The sequence below is a fragment of the Cervus canadensis genome, chromosome 1, assembly GCF_019320065.1.
Source record: "Cervus canadensis isolate Bull #8, Minnesota chromosome 1, ASM1932006v1, whole genome shotgun sequence".
In the NCBI taxonomy this organism is placed as follows: Eukaryota; Metazoa; Chordata; class Mammalia; order Artiodactyla; family Cervidae; genus Cervus; species Cervus canadensis.
In genome coordinates, this window is record NC_057386.1 from 111,755,013 (window position 1) to 111,776,689 (window position 21,677).

A 21,677-nucleotide genomic window follows, 5' to 3' on the forward strand; every position below is an offset into this window, starting at 1 on the left:
CCGCAGGTTCTAGGGACCGTCTCTGAAGAGACTACATTGGAGGAAAACGGAGGCCGGCGGGAACACTAGGGGGAAGGGACCCGGGCCTTGAACAACTGCTGACTAATCGGCGGGCGGCGGAGAAGGGGGTGGCGTGCCGACCGGTCGGCCGGGGTCACGCGCCCGGAGGGCGAGCAGAATGGGCTCGGGCCTCGGCGGGAAGCTAGAGTACCGCCTGCCAGCCGAGGGCCCCACTCGGCCTTCGGGGGGCGGGGGGGCGCGCTCCGCAGTGAGTACCCCGGACACGTGGCCCGGCCCGCGGGGGAGGGAGCCGAGACCGGTGGGCTGGACGGGAGGCCCTGAACGTAGCGCCCGGCCCGAGACCCCCCACCCCCACCCCAAGTAACGATCGAGATTTGCGAAGTCTCTTAATCACCCCTCATCCAACACTCTTTGTTTCTACAGAAGGGGAAACTGAGGCCCAAGGAATTTGGTTACATCTCCTAAAGTCACAAAGCTGAGTCTCACGCACACCCGGGACCCCCCCACCCCCAACTGCCCATGACCCGGAAGAATCATCCCCATCCCTATCTTTCTACTCTGTCCTTCCGGTTTCCCGGAGAGGTAGGCGGGGTCCGAGGGTACACAGCTCCATTTTATAGATAAAGAGACTGAGATCTGCAGCGTTCAGATCCCAGTTCAGTTTGTCCAAGGGCAAGTCTCTTACTCTTGTTAAAGTACCCCGGGGGGGGGGGGAGGGTGCAGGAGGATAGCAGTGCCGCAAGGCTGACACCAGCCTGGCTTCTTGGAATCAACCCGATCTCCCTAGGTGGATGCCCAGGTCCTGCAAAGGGCAGGGCTCATTCAAATCCTTGAGAGGGACCTGGAACAAAGCTACTGTCTTTCTTTTCAACGAACACATACAAAGCAGGAGCTCTGTGCTAGGAGCACCCTGGGAAACTTGGCCGTGAGTGAGAGGAGCATCCCTCCTCCCCCAGTTCAGATCACCTGCCTAGAAAACTGGCCAAGCGGTACTCATTAGATAGGGTAGGCTCCATGATGGTGGGGGCGAGGGGCGCTTTGAGCTGGGCTTCAGAGGATGAGTAGGAGTTTGCTGTTGGCGAAATGGAGCGAAAGACATTGCAGGCAGAGTTTTCCATATTTTTTCTGCAAGAGAGTGGCAGGTGGGTTTTAATGCCAAGGATGCCCCTGACAAGGGAGCAGATGAGGCAGCCCTCTTATCTCTGGCATTTCCCTTCCTATCCTGTGACATCGGCTCAGTTGGAGTCCTGAGACATGCTAGGGTACCAGAGTGAGGGGATTCCAGCAGGGCTTAGAAGACAGGCTGGATGTGAGGAGGGAGAACACAGGAGGGAAAGCCTTGCCTCGAGGGCAGGGGATTGACACGATTGAGCAGCTGGGCTGGAGCGGCTGCTTCCCTGTTGAGGCCTCCCCCTTGGTGGGGACCGCCTAGGTGGCTACCATTTATCCAGCAGGAGTTGTGGGCCTGCCTAGTCCATTCCTTTTTCATATCCTACAAGGAATGAATTTTCTTAATCCCCAGTTTACAGATGAGGAAGGAGAGGCTCTAGACTTGCTGAGACAGGAGTCGACAACAGGAAGAAGTGAAGTGGATCCTGGAAGCTTCCTGTGAAAGTGAGGGTTGGGCCAGAGGGGCTGTGATCAGGGCTGGAGGAGGGGTGTCTCTGTCTGGTGTCACTGTGTGGACTCCGGCTGCCCCTCCTCCAGCCCTCCGGCTCCACTAGCTCCCTAATCTGCCTGCCCTTTGGCTGGCCTTGCCCGCTCGGTCAAGGGCAGCTGAGGCCACCTGGAGCTCTTAAGTCAGTGGAGGGGAGCGGGAGGAAGGTGGCTAGTCTGTAGCCAGAGGGAACAGGGAGGCAGAAGATGGCCTTCAATTTGCCCCGTTGGGGCTGTACAAATCCTTCCAAAATTGGGGAGTTCAGTGTCCCATTCCCCGTGCTTCCCACTCCAGGCTCCTTTTCAGGGCCCATGAGGGCCTGACCTTCACATTCTCACACATAGGCAGGTGGGACAGCGAAATGGCTAAGCACATGGCTAGGCTCGGAACTCTTCTGCAGCCAAGTTCCTGCACTGACCTCTCCAGCCTCAGTTTCTACTTCTGTAAAGTGGTGCTATTGCTATGGTAGCTGAAAGGAGGTCAGATAAAAGCTGCAATAATAACTATTGTTATTGTTTTCCTTTCCCCCTAGCACACAGTCCCACGGCCACCTTTGAGCACCTTCAGCCGAGTTATGAATGCCAGAGGCCCCCCTGGCCTCCTGACCCCGGCGCTGCCTCTCGCTTCCTCTGTCCTGATGCTGCTAATGAGCGCCCTGTGGCTGTTGGGGGCCGGCCCCAGCCTCGTCCTGGCCCCAGAGCTGCTGCTGGACCCTAGGCAGGGTGAGGGCCGGCCACATGGGCCTTGGAGGCAGGAGATTTGCTGTAGGGCCTGCGACCAGTTGGCAGGAGCACGTGCATCCTGCAGCGGTCAGGCAGGGGTCAGACCCAGTGCTCCAGGGAAGGTCCGCCTCGGCCGGGAGCATGCCCAGCTCAACCACAGCCGAGGAGGGAGGGCAGAGGGGCAGCACGGGATTGGGAGCCTGTGAGTAGGAATTCTTTTCAGATGGCTCCCCTGTCTGGTGGCTTTCCCTTAAACTAAGGCTTTCAGCTAAGCCCGAAAATGGAAAGGAGGAGCTAGGGGTTTGAGGACTGGCAGGAGATGAGCACCTGTTTCCCAAGAATTTGAGGAACTCAAATGATGTTCACAGAAGTGAAGTGACTCACCTATGTTGGTTGCTCTTAAGAAGACTGATTGTTGGGTCTGGCTTGTTCTACTTAAAGCAGCAGGGGTGCGGGTAGCCATAGCGTTTGGAAGCCCTTGGTCCCCTCCACCAGGGGTGAAAGTGCTGGCCGTGAGCAGGCTCTGACTCCCCTGGCGGGGAGGCTGGCTTGGTGGACGGCCCCGGCACACCTGGGCCAGACTCGGGGGCCACAGCCCCTAACCTGGCACATAAGCCGCTTCTCTCCTCCAGCGCACCGGCTGCTCACACATGCCCTGGGCCACACGGCCCTCCCCGGCCTGCTGCTCAGCCTGCTGCTCCTGCCCACGCTGGGCTGGCAGCAGGAGCGCCACCTGGGCACACTGCGGTTCCTGCATGCCTCCAGCCTGCTCGCGCTGGCCTCCGGGCTGCTGGCGGTGCTGCTGGCAGGCCTCGGGCTGTCCGGTGCAGCCGGGGGCTGCGGGTACATGCCCGTCCACCTGGCCATGCTGGCAGGACAGGGTTCTCGCCCTCGACGGCCCCGGGGGGCCCTGCCAGCGTGGCTCCTGCCTTGGCTGCTGCTCGCCCTGACACCACTGCTCAGCTCCGAGCCACCCTTCCTGCAGCTCTTCTGTGGCCTCCTCGCCGGCCTGGCCTGTATCCTTTGCCAGGGCTCAGGGCTGCTGTGGACACACGGGTTCCGTGGCTGGGCCCCCAGGGTGCCAGGGAGGAACTGGCACAAGGAGTCCGGCCCCCGTCATTCACACGCATTCCAGGGGCATCTCCGAGTCTCCTCTCTCCAGCTCTGGGCTGGGGACTGGGGGCTCGTGGCCATGTAGAGGTGCCAATTACAGTTTAAAGGAGAGCCTGGGCGCCGAGGGGCCCTGGGAGGTGCCTAGTCTGGACGTCCCAGTGGAGATGGCAGCTACACCAAGGCCGTGCAGGATGAGGGGTCCCGATGAGAGGTGGAAGAGGAGAGCATGGGCCCGCAGTCAGCACAGAGGGCGAAGGACCAGGGTGAAAGTGAGCCTGGGGCTCTCCTGGCCTCAGAAGGGGGACGGCCTGCTGCAGGTGTGTTGAACACAGGCTTAATGCCTTGCGGGGTGACACTGCAGTCAGAGGGAACAGTGGGCGCAGGCTGGCCCCGGGGGTTGCTTAGGACTGGGGACGCCCGGCTGGATCCTGGAGAGGGGAGCGTGTTGCCCTCGCTATGACAGTGCCCAGGGGTGGGCCTGGTGTCACAGGCCTGGGCCTGAGTGAGCCCACAGGGCTCGGGGGATGGCGGGGGGGGCGGCTGAATTGGGGTGAGACGGGTTTAGGAATGAGGCATGCCACTACCTCTTGCTGGCTGGGTAGCCACGAGCAGGCCCCTTTTCCTCTCTCAGCCTCCGCGCTGATGAGGGTGATGACACTGCTCTGGCAGGGCCATGGTGAGGAGACAGGAGGGAATGCCCGTCACACACTTGGCACGGGACCTGGCATGTGGCATGGGCTCCCCCCAGCTGTATGTGGTTTTCCTTGACCGGCCGCCCTGCCCTGGGCAGACAGACGCGGCCGGGGCCTTCCGGTGGCTGGAGCTCTCGGAGTGGCGGCTGCAGGCGCTGCAGGAGGGTGTCCTATGCAGGGCCCTGGCGGGGTGCTGGCCGCTCCAGCTCCTCCCCGCCCCAGGTGGCCCAGCTGAGCTGCCTGTCGCCCATCCCGCCGGAGTGAGGTGAGGGTGATGCCAAGGACACTGGCCCCGGTGGTGGCAGCCGCGCCAGTGGCTGGCAGTCAGCCTTCTTCTGCTTCTGCCCCTCCAGGCCCCCTACCCCTGGACCTCCCCACATGGCCTCCCCTAGCCTCTGGCCCCTCAGTGAAGGCTCAGTCCCGATCCCGCCGGGCCTGAGGCCTGTGCAGCCGCTCTGGGAGGGCTCCTCAGAGGCTGGACTGGCCTGGTCTGGGCCCGGCTTTCCCCCGGGGACCCCACTGTGGGCAGCCCTGGACCAGCAGATGCTACAGGAGGGGATCGAGGCCTCTTTGCTTGAGGGCCCAGCCCAGGGCCCCGACAGCCCACTCTGGCTACCTAAGTCCTCCGTCTCCTCTCTGCGGTAAGGTGGGGTGGGTGGGTGGGGGTTGCCCTGTTGGGGGGCTGGAGACGGCCCTGACCCTCCCTCCCTGCCCCTTCCCCGCCGCAGGCTGCAGCAGCTGGAACGCATGGGCTTCCCCACGGAGCAGGCGGTGGTGGCCCTGGCGGCCACGGGCCGAGTGGAGGGGGCTGTTGCACTGCTGGTCGGCGGGGAGGTGGGCACCGAGGCGCTGGTGACTCAGGGGAGGGGAGGGCCTGCCCACCCTGAGGGTCCTGGGCCCCCGTAGCACAGGCAGGCCCTCAGGTGAGAAGAGCCCTAGCCCTGTCTGCTGAGAGTCAGGAGGGGGTCTGGGGTAGCCCCCCAGCACCCTGCCCCGGTACTGTTCAGAATAAAACCCAGTTCACTTTTCAGCCTGGATCTGGTGGGGCAGTGCTTGTCTGACTCTTAGGTTGGCATCAGGGGGCTGAGTGAATGAGCGAGCAGTGAACGAATGGCTGACTGCAGCAGGGCAGTGCTTGCTGGACACCTGGCCGGGGCTGGGGATGACCTGAGCCTCTGCTCTGCCCCCCGACCCTGTCCCCCAGCTGCCAGGTGATGGCCAGGGAGCCCAGCTCCACAGCCCTCAGGGGGACAGCAGAGGCCACAGAGGAGAGCTGCTGGCCTGCCCGGCCATCTAAGCGCACACAGACCAGCCCGGTGGGCAGTCAGGTGGGGGCCTTTATTGGCTGATACACATCTACCTGCTGGGGCTGTCACAAGCGGTTGTGGAAGCGGGCGGCCCCCTCCCCTGGACCATGGAAGGGACCGAGGGTTCAGGGGTCAGAACTGACACAAGGAGCCCTGGACATCCAGTCAGATCAGGTAGCTTGACCTCAGGGTCAGGAAACCAGCACCAGAAAATGAGGAGGGGTACAGGCGGGCCCCCCAGGTTTGGCTGGGGAGCCGGGAGGCGAGACTGCCCGCCCTTGTCATCCCTGGGCGTGTGGAGGGCTGGGCAGTTGATGAGATGACAGAAGCTCCAAACCCGCAGACCTCCATAACCCCATTTCACAGAGGGAAACTGAGGCCCAGGGCCCTGAGCAAGGCCTCACCTCTCACCTGGGCCATGCCTCCCTCTCAGGCCCCAGTCCCTGCTCAGCCTCATAGGAGGCAGAGGCACATGGGGTGCCAGGATCAAGACCCCCACCCAAAGGCCTAGGTGGTGGAAGGAACCCTGAGGATATCAATAAATACGGGCAGGCAGACCCCAGAGGCAGCTGGCCCAGGCCAGGCTGGGAAGGGAAGCCTGGCTGGCCCTCCCCAAGGGGCCACCACCACCCTCAGTCTCTCTCGTCTCGGCTTCTGGGGGCCACGATCCGGTAGCTGGCCGCGTGTCCTCCCCTCTTGCCCCGCAGGAGGCTGGGGGTGCCTGTGCCGGCAAGGCTTGCCCCCGACCCCTCTGGTTCTGCCGGAGGGAAGAAGAGAGGGAGGGACGGAGAGAGGCCAGGTTAGTGAGGTCTGTGTGAGGCACCCACCTCCCCTTGGCCCTCTGGGGGTGGGGCTCTGTCGTCTGGAAGCAGAGCTGTGGGAAAGAAGGGGGTCTGCAAAGCTGGTTAGTGCCTGTCCCCCTGGGAGTTACTAGCCCCTAACCCAACTAAAGCACTCAGGGCCTCTACTTGATTTTCTATGACAGGTGGGGATAAACCCACCATGTTTCTGAAATGCTTCGTACGTAGTGGATGCACCATGAAAAAGTACTTTTTCATTAACATATTTTGGATGTGGAGGTGTGCCCTGAGTCATTCCCATTTCATATCTGGGTAAACTAAGGCCAGGCATCACTCTTTCTCTCTCCTTGGGTTACACCACCTGTAGTGGGGAAGGGTTTAGGAAGGCCAGGATCTGCCACTGATCTACTGTGTAGCTTTGGACCTCGGTCAGGGTCTCAGTTGTCTCATCTCTAAGACTCGGGGGATGGTCCAGATACAGAGGCCCTGGGCAACTCCAGTGATTATTGAAGTCAGTTCCGATTTGGCTATGGTGACATATGCCCCAACCTGCAAATTAGCTGGCCCCCAAAAGTAAAACTGAATAATTGGCATTCTTCCCACCTGGAAAACTCCTACTCATCCTTCAGAACACAGATCAGGACCTACCTCCTCCAGGAAGCCTTCTGTCACTATCACCTCAGTCCTTCTCAAATGGATTAGGCAGGTTGGAAGGATGGGCTGTTTTTCCAGAGGGAGAGCCCCAGGATGGAGGACTTGGCTGAGCCTCCAAAACCCTGTTCATAGGACCAACACTTGGACTCTGGTTGAGCATCAGCTTCCCACTGAAGGGAAAGCGGCTACAGCCTCATAATCATAAGTGTCTAGTGTCCCGACCCTGTGTCCCATGAACCTCTGGACTGAGATTTGGGGCAGACAGGTATCTGCAGTCACAGTCAAGGGACATTTCATGCCCCAAACCAGGGGGCACAGGAGGAGGGTAGCCCAGCACTCAGGTCCCAACATCAGCTTGGACCAAGTCCTGGCCCCACCATATTCCAGTCATGCGGCCTTGAGCAAGTCCCAGAACCTCTAAGCCCGTTCTGGGATTTGGGGGTGACACTCCTGTAAAGTGTTTAAGGTGACCAGGAGTGGAAAGTGGTTTTCACAGTAAATATTGGATTACAATAGTCACAAGGTTGGTGTGTCTTCAACTCCTGCAGGTCTGGTCACAGTGAGTCGGTCATGAGATGCTGTTTCTGACATGACCAAATTCAAGGCCTTGGTTTCCCCTGGGCCCCCCTCAGTGCCTAGCGGAGCAGAAGGGTTGGAGAACCTCTGCTGAAGGAGCCCAAAGAGCTGGAGCTTTAGGCCAGACCGAGGGGGCCCCGGGGGCTCACAGCTCTCCCTGTGTCACTGCAGGAGTCGCGCGAGCCCTCTGAACCCATGTTTCTCCCTCTGTGAGGTGGACATGGTACTGCCCACCTAGAATGCATGTTACAAGGACTGGAGATGATGGATATAAGTTCCCCGGCCCAGGTGACCCGGGTGGGTGACAGCTGTTACTACTATCGTTATCAATCACAGTCTAAACACGAGCCCATCTGGGTCTTCTGTTAGCACCTGCTGTGCATGATGCAACAGCGGGGAGGGTTCCATCTCCTCTGCTCCCCTCCTCCCGCACCCCCTTTCCAGGCCACACTGAGTGGACATGGGCCCTGCCAGGGGCCTGGCACCTCCTCCCTGGGCTGCTGAAGGAGGGGCGGGGCACAGAGGCAAGGCCACAGTGTGTCCTTTCTGGCTCCTGTCCCAGTCCTCCTCCTGAGAGGGGGCGTGGGGGGGCACCTGACAAAGAGCTGAGAGCCTGGGATTTGGTCCTTGGTCCTGGGAGAGGAGAAGGTCTGGGAGATGGTTGGAGAAGTTTCTAGAAGTTGGGGAAGCCATGTGGCGCGGCGGGAGCAGCTCTGTAAGCAGACCCCGCACACCTTCCCACCCCTGGTAGACGGGGCTCTGTGGGGGCTGCCTTCCTCCCTCCTCCCAGCACACTCAGAACCTTCCATGACTAATGCAAGGGTCCCATCTTGCAGGAAGGCTTCCCTTCACACTCATCCTTTGGTGCGCCTGTTCCCTGTGGCCCTCACCTTTATAGATGCTGAAGACCCCACCACCACCAAGGCAGGTACCCTGAGATCGGCCTCTGCACCTGCCCAGACCCAGCACGCAGCAGGTGTGCCCTACATTTTTGCCAAATGAAGGAGATGGCTCCAACCTCAGCTTTCCTTCCTGCTGGGGGCCTCAGTTTCCCCATCTGTAGAACAGACATGAGGTTACATGCGATGTCTGAGGCTGTGTGCACTGAAGCGTTGAGAGATGGGGCGTCTGGGAGAAGAGTGGCTGTTGGGGCCTCTTCGCAGGTAGGGGAGGATTAACCCCAAGGGCAGTCAATCCCTCCCTCTCTCCAGGGCCGCCACAGACTCCAGTTTAACTTGGGGAGACCTCCTCAGCCTCACTGCGTCAGCCAGGTGTGGCTAACCTCTTTTCATGCCTACATTCAAGGACCCTCTCAAACGGGCGCCTGCCAGATCTTCTAGCCTCAGCTCTCGCCCCTCAGCAAACTCACAGAACAATCCCTCTGGGTTCTCCCTGGTCTCGGCTTTTGGCCGTGCTACTCCTCTTGCCTGTTTACTTGCCCCCGGTCCTTGCCTTTCAAGTCTCCACTCAGATGCCTCCTCCAGGAAGCCCTCCCGAGGTGCCACACCCCAGCCTGCATCAGGAGCACTTCTGTGCTTTCCTGGTTGCCAGTACTCACTCCGCTATGGTATTCCTCACCCTGGATTTAACACCCAGTTCCAGGGCTCCCCTCCCCACCCCACCCCCCCCGCAGCAGCACCCTAAACTCCGCGAGAGCAGGACTGTGTCTGTCTTATCTGTTGGAACCTGTCCGGCGAGGTGCCTGGCACAGGGCAGGTGCTCAGTCACTCGGGATCTAGTCACCAGGACCTTCTCTGTGCCAGACACTGTCTGCTGGCCGGATGGAAGGGCTGAAGAGGGGGTGGTGGCTGCTAGTCTGGATCCAGTGTTGGGAGGTGCCGTCTGTCTTCCCAGGCCCTTCCCAGGCCCTTCCTGGCAGGGGCTGCCCCTGCCTGCCCGCCCTGCCGTTACCTGGCCAGATGATGGCTTCCAGCAGGGTGACCCGTCTGGCCAGGAGCTCCAGCTGAGCCTGCTGCTGCAGGAAGCTCTGTAAGCTAGGAGCCTGATGGGAGATCGAGAAGAGCAGACGGTGCGAGTCTGGCCTCCGGGGGCGGGCTGGGCCGGGGAGTTGAGGGGAGGGGCAGGAACCTGGGCTCGAATCTCTGTCAGGATCTTGGTCTCTCCTTCTAAGTGGGGACGGGGCTCACTTGGCTCCTTAAGTGACCAGATGGGTGGAGAACTGGTGGATGAATGCCTGGGGGAGGATGTCCCAGCCCACTCCCAGGTCATCCTGGGACCAGGAGGGCCTGCTGAGTGAGTGCCTCTCGGGTCAGAGCTGGAGGGTGGTACATCACCCAGAATCCCCTGGGACCCGAGCCTGGCTGTGTCACCCACAGTCCCCTGCCCTGCTGGAGTCTAGCCCTGTGACCTGCTGGCCCGTGGACGTGCACACTGGCTCTGCCTGGAGTCTGGATCCATTGCCCATAATCCTCCCGGTGGCCCAGGTTCTGACGTTATTACCCATGATCCCCTGTACTGTTGCAGTCTGGCTCTGTTACCCACAATCCTCTGCTGCCCATCATTCCCTTCAGACTCAAAATCTGTCAGCCCTGACACCTCTGCAGGCCTGGAAACCACATTACCCAGTTTCTGGAGCCCCAGGTCTGACCACAGGGGTGGAGGCCTGGGTTTCTGGGGCTCCCCACTTCCCCTGTGGACTCGTGGGACCAGTCATCGAGGGATGAGTGGTCTTGACCTTTCACATCCCCACCTGGAGAAGGTCAGGTACCTTCTCCAGCCTCTTGACTGGGCCCAGGCAGCTCCACCCTGGGGGGCCTGGGGAAGGCTGGCGGGCGGGGGCTGGGCTGTCTGTCCATCTGTCTCTACTCACCATAGAGCCCAATCATTGTTTCCAAGATTAAAACCCTCTCAGCTAAAATCTTCAAAGCCTCGCGTAGTTGGTGCAACCCCTCCCCCTGTGGAGGAAAGAGACAGATGCAGCCGTGAAGGGGGCAGGGGAGGGGGGCCCTGCAAAGCTTGTTGGAGGCCCATGCCCCACCCTGGGCATGCACCCGCAGCCCCTCACCACCTGCCACAGCCCAGGGCCCACGGACAGCCAGAACAAGACTCGGAGAAGACAGGAGGGGGACAAGGCAGGCAGAAGCAACCCCCTTGGGAGGATCCCACCCAGCTGTCTGCTCTCTGCCCACAGCCCTGCACGTCTTCGCTGCACTGGGGGTGGGGGGAAGCCAGTCTGCAGGGGCAGCCCTGCCATCCTGGGGCCTGCCATGAGGCTGCCCCAGAGCCATAGCCGCTCTTGCATCTCTGCTGCCTGAAACCAGCTGTTCTCACAACATCCGCAGGATTCCTGCCACATCCCTGGGCCACTTGCACTGTTGTTTACTTAGCAGTCTTTGAACTGACTCAGTTTTGCCTTCAATACTGTGTTTGTCTCGTCTAATTAACTCCACCACTGGGATCAGGCTACTTTCCAATCGTCTTCCCACTCATGTCCAAATGAACATATCAGTGTAAAATCAGGAGATGTCTGAGTGGCATCACTGTTGGGTAGCTAGGCTTAAAATGCTGGCAAGGCTGAAGTCCAGGCCCAGGTGCCCCCTCCCCAGTCCTTTTGGGCCCCTTCCTCCCAAGGGCTCTGACAGCTCCAGGTCCATATGCTGCACACGAGGGAGCCCAGCCCTCAGCCCCGCCCTCTCGTCTCAGCTGAGTCTCCAGCACCCCTCAAACCCCTCCCCTGGACCTCCCTGCTCTGGGGTCTCCTGTCTCAAGTGGTGCTGACGCTGCCCAGGGCTCTGGTCAGGGACCGCCAGCTGGCCTTCACCTTCCCTTCTTCCCAGGGTCTGTCCATCTGTCCTTTCCTCCCCCTAGCATAAGGCCCATGGTCTTGTCAAAACTCCACACACCCTTACTCCTTCCTTCCTCTTTCCTAGTCCAGACTAAAGGTACTTCCGGGATGTAGAGATCTTAATTCTGACCAAGCACCAGGACGGCAAGAACTATTCCAGCCCTGACACATCTGGGAGTCTCTTCTGAGTCCTTTACTTACTGCAGATTAAATGAAGGGATGGGGTATAATATGCATCTTGGGACAATTGCTACCTTCAAGGTAGCTCTTCCCACAAAAAACATCTAACGAGTCCTCGCAACGTGGCCGCTCTGAGCGAGCCCATGGCCATGCTAGGACCGGCCCTTATGACCTGGCTGTCCTGTCCACATCACAGGATGGGATGGGACTGTTCTCCACTGACTGGCCGTGGAGCCTGGGGGTCACCGGGTCACAGTGACTCCGCTTCAAGTATTAACACCCGTCTAAACGTAGATGACCTTCAGAAACCACGGTAAGCCTCTGGAGCATGGACAGTGGGACAAGCTGCCGTCACACGTCTCCTGATGAGATTCAGTCAGAGGGCACCACCTCCCCAGCTGGTGCACCTGTGGAGGGCGGTTCACCTGCATCTCATCACAGGGAACTGTCAGGCCGGTCTAGACAGAGGGACAGTCTCACAAAGACAACCTCAAGAGAAAGAAGAAAAGGGCAGGGGGCCTGTTCTGGATTAGAAGAACCTAGTGACATGACAACCAAATGCAATACACGAATCTTGATTTGATCTTGGGTTCGTTTTGTTTGTTTGTATGTTTGTTTGTTTTAAACCAGCTACAAAATGCATTTTGGAGGTGACTGGTAAAATTTATAGGTAGTGAAGTGAAGTTGCTCAGTCGTGTCCAACTCTTTGCGACCCCATGGACTGTAGCCTACCCGGCTCCTCTGTCCATGGGATTCTCCAGGCAAGGGTACTGGAGTGGGTTGCCATCTGCTTTATAGGTAAGCTGTATACTAAGTAGCTGAATTAATGTCAACTTTTTTAGGGGTGACTGTGGTACTGTGGCTCTTTGGGAGAACGTCCATACTCTTTCAAGACACACATTGATGTGTTGGGGGAGATGCAGATGAGGTCTGCAACTTACTTTCCAATGGATTAGGAAAAAAGATCTGTAAATATATAAAGAGTGAAAGAACAAATGTGGCAAAATAGTAATAACTGGTCAGCCTAGAAGAAGGGTATAAGGACAGTCATTGAACTAACTTTTCTATATATTTGAAATTTTTCAAAGTAAAAATCTGGGGGGGAAATGCAAAAATAAATATTCTGGGTAAGTGGCCTGCTATTTGCATCGATGATGCCCCAGTGCCCCCAAGCCTGGCCTGAGTGTCCAGGGCCTGCTGGACAGCCCCTTAGCTGTCATACAGACATTCCCGGTTTCCACGGAGAAAGCTCAGAGGGTCAGCTTCTCCTGGCTGTCTTCTGTCTTTCTCTATTGTAAACATCTCCCTTAACTTCTCGCCCCCTCATCCCACAGCCAGACTAGCACCCACGTGTCTCTCAGCTCCACTGACATCTGTCCATCTTCACTGTCCGCCTCCCAGTTCCGGCCCCCGCAGCCTCTTGCCAGGATGACGAGGACAGCCTCCTGTCTAGTCCCTCTTTCTGCTCCCACGTTGCTCCCTTTTCCCATCCATTCTCCACGTGGCAATCAGAGGGATCTTTTGCTAATAAAAATCTGACCATATCACTCCCCTGCTTAACATTTCAATGAGTTGCTCCCCACCACCTACAGCACAAACTTCACATTTCTCAATATGGCCTCTTAAGTCCCAAAAGCCTCTTTGGCTTGTGTCTCACTCCTTGCCTGTCACCCTCTGTCACTCCAAGTATTTGCAGCTCCTCAGACACCCCAGGCTTGCCCTTGCCCCAGGGCCTTTGCACATGATGTTTCCTCTCCTCTGCCAGAACACCCTTTGCCAGGCCTCAGCCTGAGTCTCCCCAACAAGAAGATGCTGAATTGCCCCCTGCCATCACAGCTGAGCTCCCCCCTGTCCTGTCACTTCTGGTTACTGGTCTGTTCCCTCCCACCCCTACTGTGACCACTCTGAAGGTGGGGACTGTGTCCAGATCACATCTGTGTCCACCGTGCCCAGTCTGGGGCCTGGCACTACCAAGGAGGTGCTTGGGGACAGTTAGCTGGCTCCCCAAGCCCTAGGAGCTGAAAAGCCTGGGCTTCAGTTCCAGCTCTGCCAATAATTCACTCTGTGGAGTTGGACCTCAGCTTTTCCTATCTGAATAAGGGGTATGGGCTTTGGTCTGGATGGGCCAGTGCCTGCAGCGGATCCTCCTGACCACTGGGTGTCACTGCTGAGCCACAGCCAGGTCAATGTCTGCAAGAGCTTCACCAAGTGGGGACTGGCAGGTGAGTGTGGGAACAGGAGCCCTTCCCCACGCAGACCTCATCCCCACCTGCCCCCAACAGAGCTGGTCCCCCAGCCCCCAGAGCCTCATGCAGCCCCCAGCCCAGCAGGTCCCCTCCCAGGCAGGCGGCAAGCAGGGACAGAAAAGCAGGTAGGTGGGTGAGGGGAAGGCAGGTGGATGGGCAGGGGCCCTGCTACCTCATGGCGGTGGGAGTCTCTCCCAAAGGTGGTTCTGAGTTTGAGGTCTGTTCTGAGAGAGCTCAGGCATCTGTCTTCCTGTTGGGCCCCCCATATAGGGATGGGGCTGCCCAGCCTAATTCAGCCTTCATCCCACTTCTCCCACCTCCCCCAGGCCTCTGAAGAAGCCAGTGAAGGGGCCGGAAGGCTGGGATCTCCTGGGTCTAGCTGACCCCCAGCCCAGCTCATGCCGATGCTGACAGTATGCTTAAGAGAGTCTGGAGCCACTAGGGGGTGGAAGGTGGGGAAGCGAGTAGGGTGGCAATGAGGGGCTGGGAGAGGCTTGACAGAGAGGTAGCAGGACCCCACGCGTCATGGGAAGACACAGGGGAGGGCTCGTGCATGGGGGGGGCGGGCTCCCACGGCTGTATCCATCACTGACCCACAGTCAGGAGCACAGAGGGCGGGGCAGGTGCTGGGTGCCCCCCTGTCTTCATTAACTAGGGCCTGCCAGGAAGTAGGGCGTCCCAGCCAGACTGCACCAGGAGCGGGTGGGGGAGGGAGGGGGCACAATGCCAGCCTCCAGAAGAATGCCCCAATGGCCTCTCCTGTCTGCCCCCATCCCAAATGTCTGTTCTCCAAATGCCTCCTATGGCAGTGGTGGTTTCCAGGTCCCTGCATTGTGGGGCTTCTGGTGCTCCCTCCATGTTTCCTGGTGGGGGGCGGTGATTTCTAGGCCCTGAAATTCATTCACTGCAACTCTCTCTCATGACGGTGAAGGCTTCTAGGTCCCCTTTCCCATTTATTCTATATCTTCTGTGCATGTGACGGTTTCTAGGCTTCCTTTGTGTACAGTGGTTTCTAGATCTCCTTATTTCATTTTCCATGGTTCTCTGGTGCGTATGGCAGTTTCTAGGCCTCTCCTTCCCCTCCTCATGGGTTTCCTGTGGATATGATGGTGTTGAGGACCTCATGTTAATTGTACGTCTTCTGGGTACAATGGATCTAGGTCCCTTGACTTCATTCACCATGTACACTGGGTCCATGATGGTTTCCAGGCCTCCCTTCCTATGATTCACCGTTTCCAATGTGTTCGGTGGTGTCCAGTGCCCCATCCCTTTTACCAAAGGGCTCCTGTGTACCTCGGCGTTTCTGCACCTCCCTTCCTGTGCTTCATGGCTTTCCTAAGGCCTTCTGGCCCCCTCTTCTGTGTGGATGTTGTTTTCTTGCTTCCCTTTCTTTTGCAGACAGGGGAGCAGAAGCCAAAGCCCTTGCTGGGAAGGGCTATGGCGGCAGGGCATGCAGTCTGGACTGGGTCAGCCCAAACTGCCCAGGAGGAAGCGGCAGGGTCACCCCGGCCTGCAAAGGCCGCAGAGAGAAGACAGAAACAGGGCGGAAGACAGAGAGTGTAGGTCTGCTGATAAGGCCAGCCCTGCCCACTGGGGAGGGGCAGGCTGCGGGGAGGGGGCAGGGGCTGAGAACTGGGGAGGCTCTGCCCGGGGAGACCAGGTTGCAAAGGGGATTTGGATGGGCTGCCCCCACCCCGTATAATCTCCTGAGTGTCCAGGGCAGGGGGGCAGCGGGACGTCAGCGCTGGGCTAGAGCTTACCCAGTGGCTCTTCTCACCAGGGTCTCCTTTGGGGCCAGGTTCTCCCTGCGAGGAGAGAGAGAGGTAGGAGCAGTGAGAGAGGGAAGGAAAGAGGGCTTGGGGGTTGTGGGGAGAGAGAGAGAGGCTGAGCTAGGCTGAGAGAGATAGGGAGTAGCTTGTTTGGACTAACACAAGATAAAAATGCAAAAAAACCCAACTGTTCGAAGGCAATGGAAAGTGATAAAGAATAGCCAGTAACTGAAGGATATCTGACCTTAGAAAGAAGGGAACCACACTGGATAACATCCATGCTTTTATGGTTTTTCCTCTGAGGGCTCATCCCAGGCCCCTCTGCCTGGCAAATGGCTCAAGCGGGAAGCTTTGGTCTTCCTGGCCTGAGGAGTCAGAGGCTGGGGTTGAGACCGCAAAGGAGGAGGAAATTGAGGGGAAGATACTGGAAAGCAGAGAGCCACAGCAGGGAAGCAAAGTCAGTAGAGACTCTCTCCTCTAATTCTTGGATGGTCCGCGAACTGCCCATCCTAAAGTCACAAAGCTGAGGGCTTGCCCTCAGCTAGAGCAAAAGTCAACACTCATCAGAGGATGATTCTCTTCACTATGACATCTACATTGTCCAATATGCAATACAGAATTATTAGACATGTGAAGAAACCAAAAAATGTGACCCATCCTCAACAGAAAAATCAGTCCATAGAAACAGATCCATAGGCAACCCAGATATTTGAATTACTAGACATGGAGTTGAAAATATCTGTGACACAAACTGTTGGGTATAAAATAGGCTTAAGAATGTATTGTAAAATACAGCAAATATAGCCAATATTTCATAATAACTATAAATGGAAAGTAACCTTTAAAAATTGTATGAAGTTTAAAAATTTTTGATAAAATAGAATAAAATCATTTTTAAATTAAAAAAAATCCGTGACAAATATGTTAAAGAATCTAGTGGAATTAATATAATGGGTGATAAATAACAAATTTCAGAAGGGATGTGAAAATTATAAAGAAGAATCAAATGGAAATCCTAGAAATGAAAATAATATTTGAAATAAAAAATTCATTAGCTGGGATTAACTGAAGATGGGCCAAAACAGAAGAGAGAATCAATTAACTTGACAACGGGTCAATGCAACAATTCTAACTGAAGCACAAAGAGAGGAAAGACTTTTTTTTGAAAATTGACAGAGCCTCAGTGACTCCCGGGAGCCTCACTTAAGCATAACTGGAGTCCCAGAGGAAAGAAGCAAGGGCAGAAACAGGAAAAACATTTGAAGACACATCAACCAGTTTTTTTTTTCCCAAGTGTGATTGAAGATCAAAACAAAACAGATTTCTGGTTTCTGGTCCAGCATATAAAGAGCTTAGAAGTCACCATTCTGTCCTCACAATAAGTAAGGAGCTGAAAAACAAAAAATCAACAGTTCTTCTTTGAGCCATCAAAGATGTAAGGTCACCAGGCAAGCTGCTGCCTACACCTCCCCACCCCCATCCCAAGCTGCAGAGACAGACAGACAGGCGGGCCGCAGCTGAGTGGAGCAAGAGACTTCCTGAGAACCCAGTGCCAGGCTGGTGAAACCTGAAAGTAATTGCCAAAATGCTGGAGGCTCAGTGTGGACAAGTCCCAGAGCTGAAAATTCCAGGAGACCCAGTCTCTGGGTGGGGCTGATGGTGGAGTTGGCGGGGTGGCAGAACACTTTCATGAGTTTTACCTCCAGGAGCTCTAGCTGGTCCTCACAGTGAACCCTGGAGAAAAACCCCCTCCTGTTTTTTTTGTTTTTTTTGGGGGGGGGGAGAGGGGAGAGGAACCATCTTGAAACACCCCAGAGCATTCAGTTCTTCTGAACAAGGCCTGCCCAAAGGAGAAGCTACTTTTCCAGAGCCTAACTGGCTGGTCTTATCTGTCCCTGATTAACATGGGAGTAGGGAAATACCCATCTTTAGCCAATTTTAGCCTTTGACATGGGAGAAGGGAAATACCCCAATTCCAGCCCGCTCTGGCCATCTTGTTCCACGTAAAGGGGAGAAACCAAAATAAAATTGAGAAGCACTTGTGAGGTTCACCGCCCAGGGGCACAGGCTCAACGAAACCCTGAGACCTAACAATACAACCACAGGGCACTTCCTCCCGACCCTTCACCACTGCCTTACTAAAGGCCTGCTTGCTGCAGAGGCTTGTTCCCGTTGCTGTTTAGTCGCTAAGTTGTATCTGACTCTTCTGCGACCCCATGGACTATAACCCGCCAGGATCCTCTGTCCTGGGATTTCACAAGCAAGAATACTGGAGTGGGTAGCCATTTCCCTCCTCCAGGAGATCCACCCGACCCAGGGATCAAACCACGTCTCCTGCATTGCAGGTGGATTCTTTACCACTGAGCCACCGGGGAAGCCCACATCATATCTACCTTTCAACAAAAAATTTACTAGATGTACTACAAGGCAAAAAGCACAGTTTTAAGAGGCTGAATAAGTATCATAACTGGAGTCAGATAGGCTATGTATGTTGGAATTATCAGATAGGCTTAAAAAAAAACGCAAATATACAGAAGGAAAACTGCTATGATTAATACCAAGGGCTTGCATGGGAAAAATAGACAACATTTAAGAACAGATGGCTAATATAAGCAGAGAAATGGAAATTCTAAAAGCCAAAGAGAAACACTAGAATTCAGCTGAAGGCCCTCTTTATAAGGTCAGTTAGCTGAGGACAACCACATTCTTCCCAGGCCTCTTAATAAGTACTCCTATCCCAGCAAAGGCCCTTCTTGCTGGTATCAGAGACCATGGTCCAGAAACACAAATCCAACAGAATTTCAGCCTTTAGTCTCCCAGATCACACCTTCCCTGAAGTTCTACCTAGAACAGGAAAAAAATCACGAGAACGCTACCTCAGTCTGCTCAGTCTGCTGACCAGGAGTCTTAGGCTCCTCAGTCTGCTGGCCAGGATTTCACGCTCCCTTAAAACATCTTTAAGGGAAGGACAGCGTGACAGGGGAGGAGCACGGGAGAGAGTCAAAGGTGCTGACCAGTTCTGTTTCTTAAGGTTTTTGTGTTGGACACATGGGTCTAAGATCTAATATTATTTAGATTTTTCCTGTTAAAAGTATTTTGGTACAGTAGATGAGAATCCGCCTGCCAATGCAGGGGACACAGGTTCAATCTCTAGTCCGGGAAGACCCCACATACCGTGGAGCAGCACAACTGCTGAAACCAGTGGGTTCTAGAGACCAACAGCCACAGCTACTGAAGCCCGTGCACCCAGAGCCTGTGTTCCACGAGAGAAGCCACTGCAGCAAGCAGCCTGTGCGCTGCGGTGAAGAGCAGCCCCGCTCACAGCAACTAGAGAAAAGCTCGCATAGCCACAGAGACCCAGCGCAACCAAAAATAAAAATCAATCAATTAATTAAAATATTTTTCATTCTTCTCAAGCTCACATGGAACATTCACCAAGGCAAACCACATTCTGGCCCATAAAATATATCTCAACAAATTAAAAACAATGAACATCATACATTGGGCTTCCCTGATAGTTGGTAAAGAATCTGCCTGCAATGCAGGGGACCCCTGTTCGATTCCTGGTTTGGGAAGATCCCCTGGAGAAGGGAAAGGCTACCCACTCCAGTATTTTGGTCTGGAGAATTCCATGGACCGTACAGTCCATGGGGCTGCAAAGAGTCAGGCACAAGTAAGCGACTTTCACTTTCACTTTCCAGCATCATACAATATATGCTCTTAGACCATAGTGGAATTAAACTGGAAATCCCTAACAAAAGGTAACTGGAGGGACTTCCCTAACGGTCCAGTGGTTAGGACTCCGCACTTGCACTACAGAAGGCGTGCGTTCCATCCCTGGTTGGGGAACAAAGGTCCCATAACACGGCACAGCCAAAAAGAAAAGAAAAGGATAATTAGAAACTCCCCAGTACTTGGAGATTAAACAGATTTCTAAATGACACACGGGCCAAGGAATAAATCTCAAGAGAAATTTTAACATACTCTGAACTACATGAGAATAAAACTGCTACTTAGCAAAATTTGTGAGAGACTGAAAACAGTGCTCAAAAGAAAACTTAACTATAAAGGTACAGTAGTCAAGACACTGTGGTATTGGTGAACAGTTAAATAGGTCAATGGAACAGAATAGATAGCCCAGAAACGGAATCACATAAATACTGTCGACTGAGCTTAGACAAAGGAGCAAAGGCAACACAATGGAATAAAGATAGGCGCTTCCCTGGTGGTCCAGTGGCTAAGATTCCACACTCCCAATGCAGGGGGCCAGGTTCAATCCCTGCTCAGGGAGCTAGATCTCACATGCAGCGACTCAAGAGTTTGCATGCGGCAGCTAAAGATCCTGCATGTTGCAACAAAGATGGAAGAGCCCATGGACCACAATTAAGATCAGCCTAATTAATTAACTAATTTTAAAAAACTGGTTTAAAAATGCAAAAACATGAATCTAGACACAGATCTCATATTCTTAACAAAAATCAACTCAAAATGTATCACAGACCTAAATGTAAAATACAAAACTATAAAATTCCCAGAAGATAACATAGGAGAGAACCTAGGTGACCTTGAGTTTGATGATGGCTTTTTAAATGCAATGCCAGAAGCACAATCCATGAAAGGAATCATTGATAAGCTGGACTTCATTAAAACTACAAACTTTTATTCTGCAAAAGCGAGTGTCAAGGTAATTAGAAGACAAGTTATAGACTCAGAGCAAATACTTGCAAAAGATATACCTGATAAGGGCTTCCCAGGTGGTGCTAGTGGTAAAGAACCCCCCTGCCAGTGCAGGAGACAAAAGAGATGCTGGTTTGATTCCTGGGTAGGGAAGATCCCCTGGAGGAGGGCATGGCAACCCACTCCAGTATTCTTAACTGGAGAATCCCCAAGGACAGAGGAGCCTGGTGGGCTACAGTCCACGGGGTTGCCAAGAGTTGGACCCAACTGAAGCGACTGAACACACAGGCATACCTGATAAAGGTGTATAAAGGTATATCTTTGTATATCCAAAAAATACAAAGAACTCTTAAAAATTCAACAGGAAGAAGACAACCTAATTTAATAAGTTCTTGCACAGGAAAAGAAACCATCAACAAAATGAAAAGGCAACCTATGAAATCAGAGAAAATACGTGCAAACGACATATCCGATAAGGAGTTAATATCTGAAACATATAAGGAACTTATACAACTCAATAGCAAAACCCCAAATAAGCCGATTTAAAAATGGACGAAGGACATGGATAGACAGTTTTGCAAAGAAGACATATAAGTGGCCAAGGGGTGAAAAGATGCTCATCATCAGGAAAAGGCACCTGCTGGGACGTCTGTTATCAAGAAGATGAGAGATAATGAATGCTGGTGAGAGTTCAGAAAAAGGGGAGCCTTTGAATACTGCTAGTGGAAATGTAAACTGGAAATGTAAAATGTAAACTTCAACCATTATGGAAAACAGTATGGAGGTTCCTCAAGAAATTAACAGTAGGGTATCCATCCAAAGAAAAGGAAACCACTGTCTTGAAGAGGTACGTTCACTGCAGTATGTTTCATGATGGCCAGGATATGGAAAGAATATCCTGCATCCTGCATCCACCGATGGATGAATGGATAAATACAACATGCGGTATTTACACACACACACAATGGAATATTATTCAGCCTTTAAAAGCGGGGGGGAAATCCTGCTGTTTGTGACAACACGGATGAATGTGGAGGGCATTATGCTAAGCAAAATAGGCCAGACAGAGGAAGACAAACACCGTATGGTGTCACTTATATGTGGAATCCGAAAAACAACCAAAAACATTGAAGTCAGAGAAACAGTGGAACGGTGGTTGCCAGGGACTGGGTTTGGGGGAGGGAGGGAATGGAAAAAGGTTGGTGAAAGGATGCAAACTTTTAGTTATAAGATGACTAAGTTTTTTTTTTTTTTTCTTTTGGCTGAGCCATGGGGATTGAGGGATCTCATTCCCTCAACTAGAGACTGAACCTGGGACGTGGCAGTGAAAGTGCTGAATCCTAATTGCTGGACTGCCAGGGAGCTCCCAGATGACTAAATTCTAACCTAAGGATCTAATATATAGTATGGTGACCAGAATGAATTGAAATTTACTAAGAGTCTATCTCAAGTATTCTC

At 54.5% G+C, this 21,677-nt stretch overlaps 2 protein-coding genes across 14 annotated transcripts in view; one reads left to right on the top strand and one right to left on the bottom strand.

The window, feature by feature from the left end:
* The first annotated feature begins 30 nt into the window (after positions 1-30).
* On the top strand, positions 31-5,242 carry RHBDD3 (rhomboid domain containing 3). Of its 6 annotated transcripts, none has more exons than XM_043437465.1 (7): positions 109-268; positions 445-603; positions 2,211-2,400; positions 3,033-3,416; positions 4,308-4,470; positions 4,559-4,846; positions 4,934-5,242. In XM_043437465.1, the coding sequence occupies exons 2-7, from the start codon at positions 541-543 to the stop codon at positions 5,109-5,111; spliced, it is 1,266 nt and encodes a 421-aa protein (XP_043293400.1). In that variant the 5' UTR covers positions 109-268; positions 445-540; the 3' UTR covers positions 5,112-5,242. The 6 variants fall into 6 exon arrangements, with proteins under 6 accessions (XP_043293391.1, XP_043293400.1, XP_043293419.1 ...); XM_043437484.1 differs by lacking the exon at positions 445-603 and adding an exon at positions 1,544-1,635 and having other exon boundaries at positions 133-268; XM_043437474.1 differs by lacking the exon at positions 109-268 and adding an exon at positions 1,544-1,635 and having other exon boundaries at positions 466-603.
* Positions 5,243-5,524: 282 nt separating this feature from the next.
* The window catches only part of EMID1 (EMI domain containing 1), a 39,160-nt gene continuing 23,007 nt past the window's right edge, over positions 5,525-21,677 (bottom strand). For 2 of the 8 annotated variants that reach the window (XM_043437418.1, XM_043437388.1), the window contains 3 exons: positions 15,534-15,578; positions 9,454-9,544; positions 5,525-6,269 (listed from right to left, as the gene is read on the bottom strand). In XM_043437418.1, the coding sequence (XP_043293353.1) occupies positions 6,145-6,269; positions 9,454-9,544; positions 15,534-15,578 (261 nt within the window). In that variant the 3' untranslated portion in view covers positions 5,525-6,144. Of the gene's footprint in view, positions 6,270-9,453; positions 9,545-10,372; positions 10,458-11,243; positions 12,494-15,533; positions 15,579-21,677 lie in introns of those variants that run through there. The other 6 variants (XM_043437428.1, XM_043437397.1, XM_043437408.1 and 3 more) reach the window with 4 other exon arrangements.

Coding starts and splice junctions, on each gene's coding strand:
- RHBDD3 (XM_043437456.1), top strand. CDS start 179: ATGGGCTCGGGCCTCGGCGGGAAGCTAGAGTACCGCCTGCCAGCCGAG. Junction 3,417..4,307: donor CCTCCTCGCCGGCCTGGCCT/GTATCCTTTGCC, acceptor CTGGGCAGACAG/ACGCGGCCGGGGCCTTCCGG. Junction 4,847..4,933: donor TCCTCCGTCTCCTCTCTGCG/GTAAGGTGGGGT, acceptor TCCCCGCCGCAG/GCTGCAGCAGCTGGAACGCA.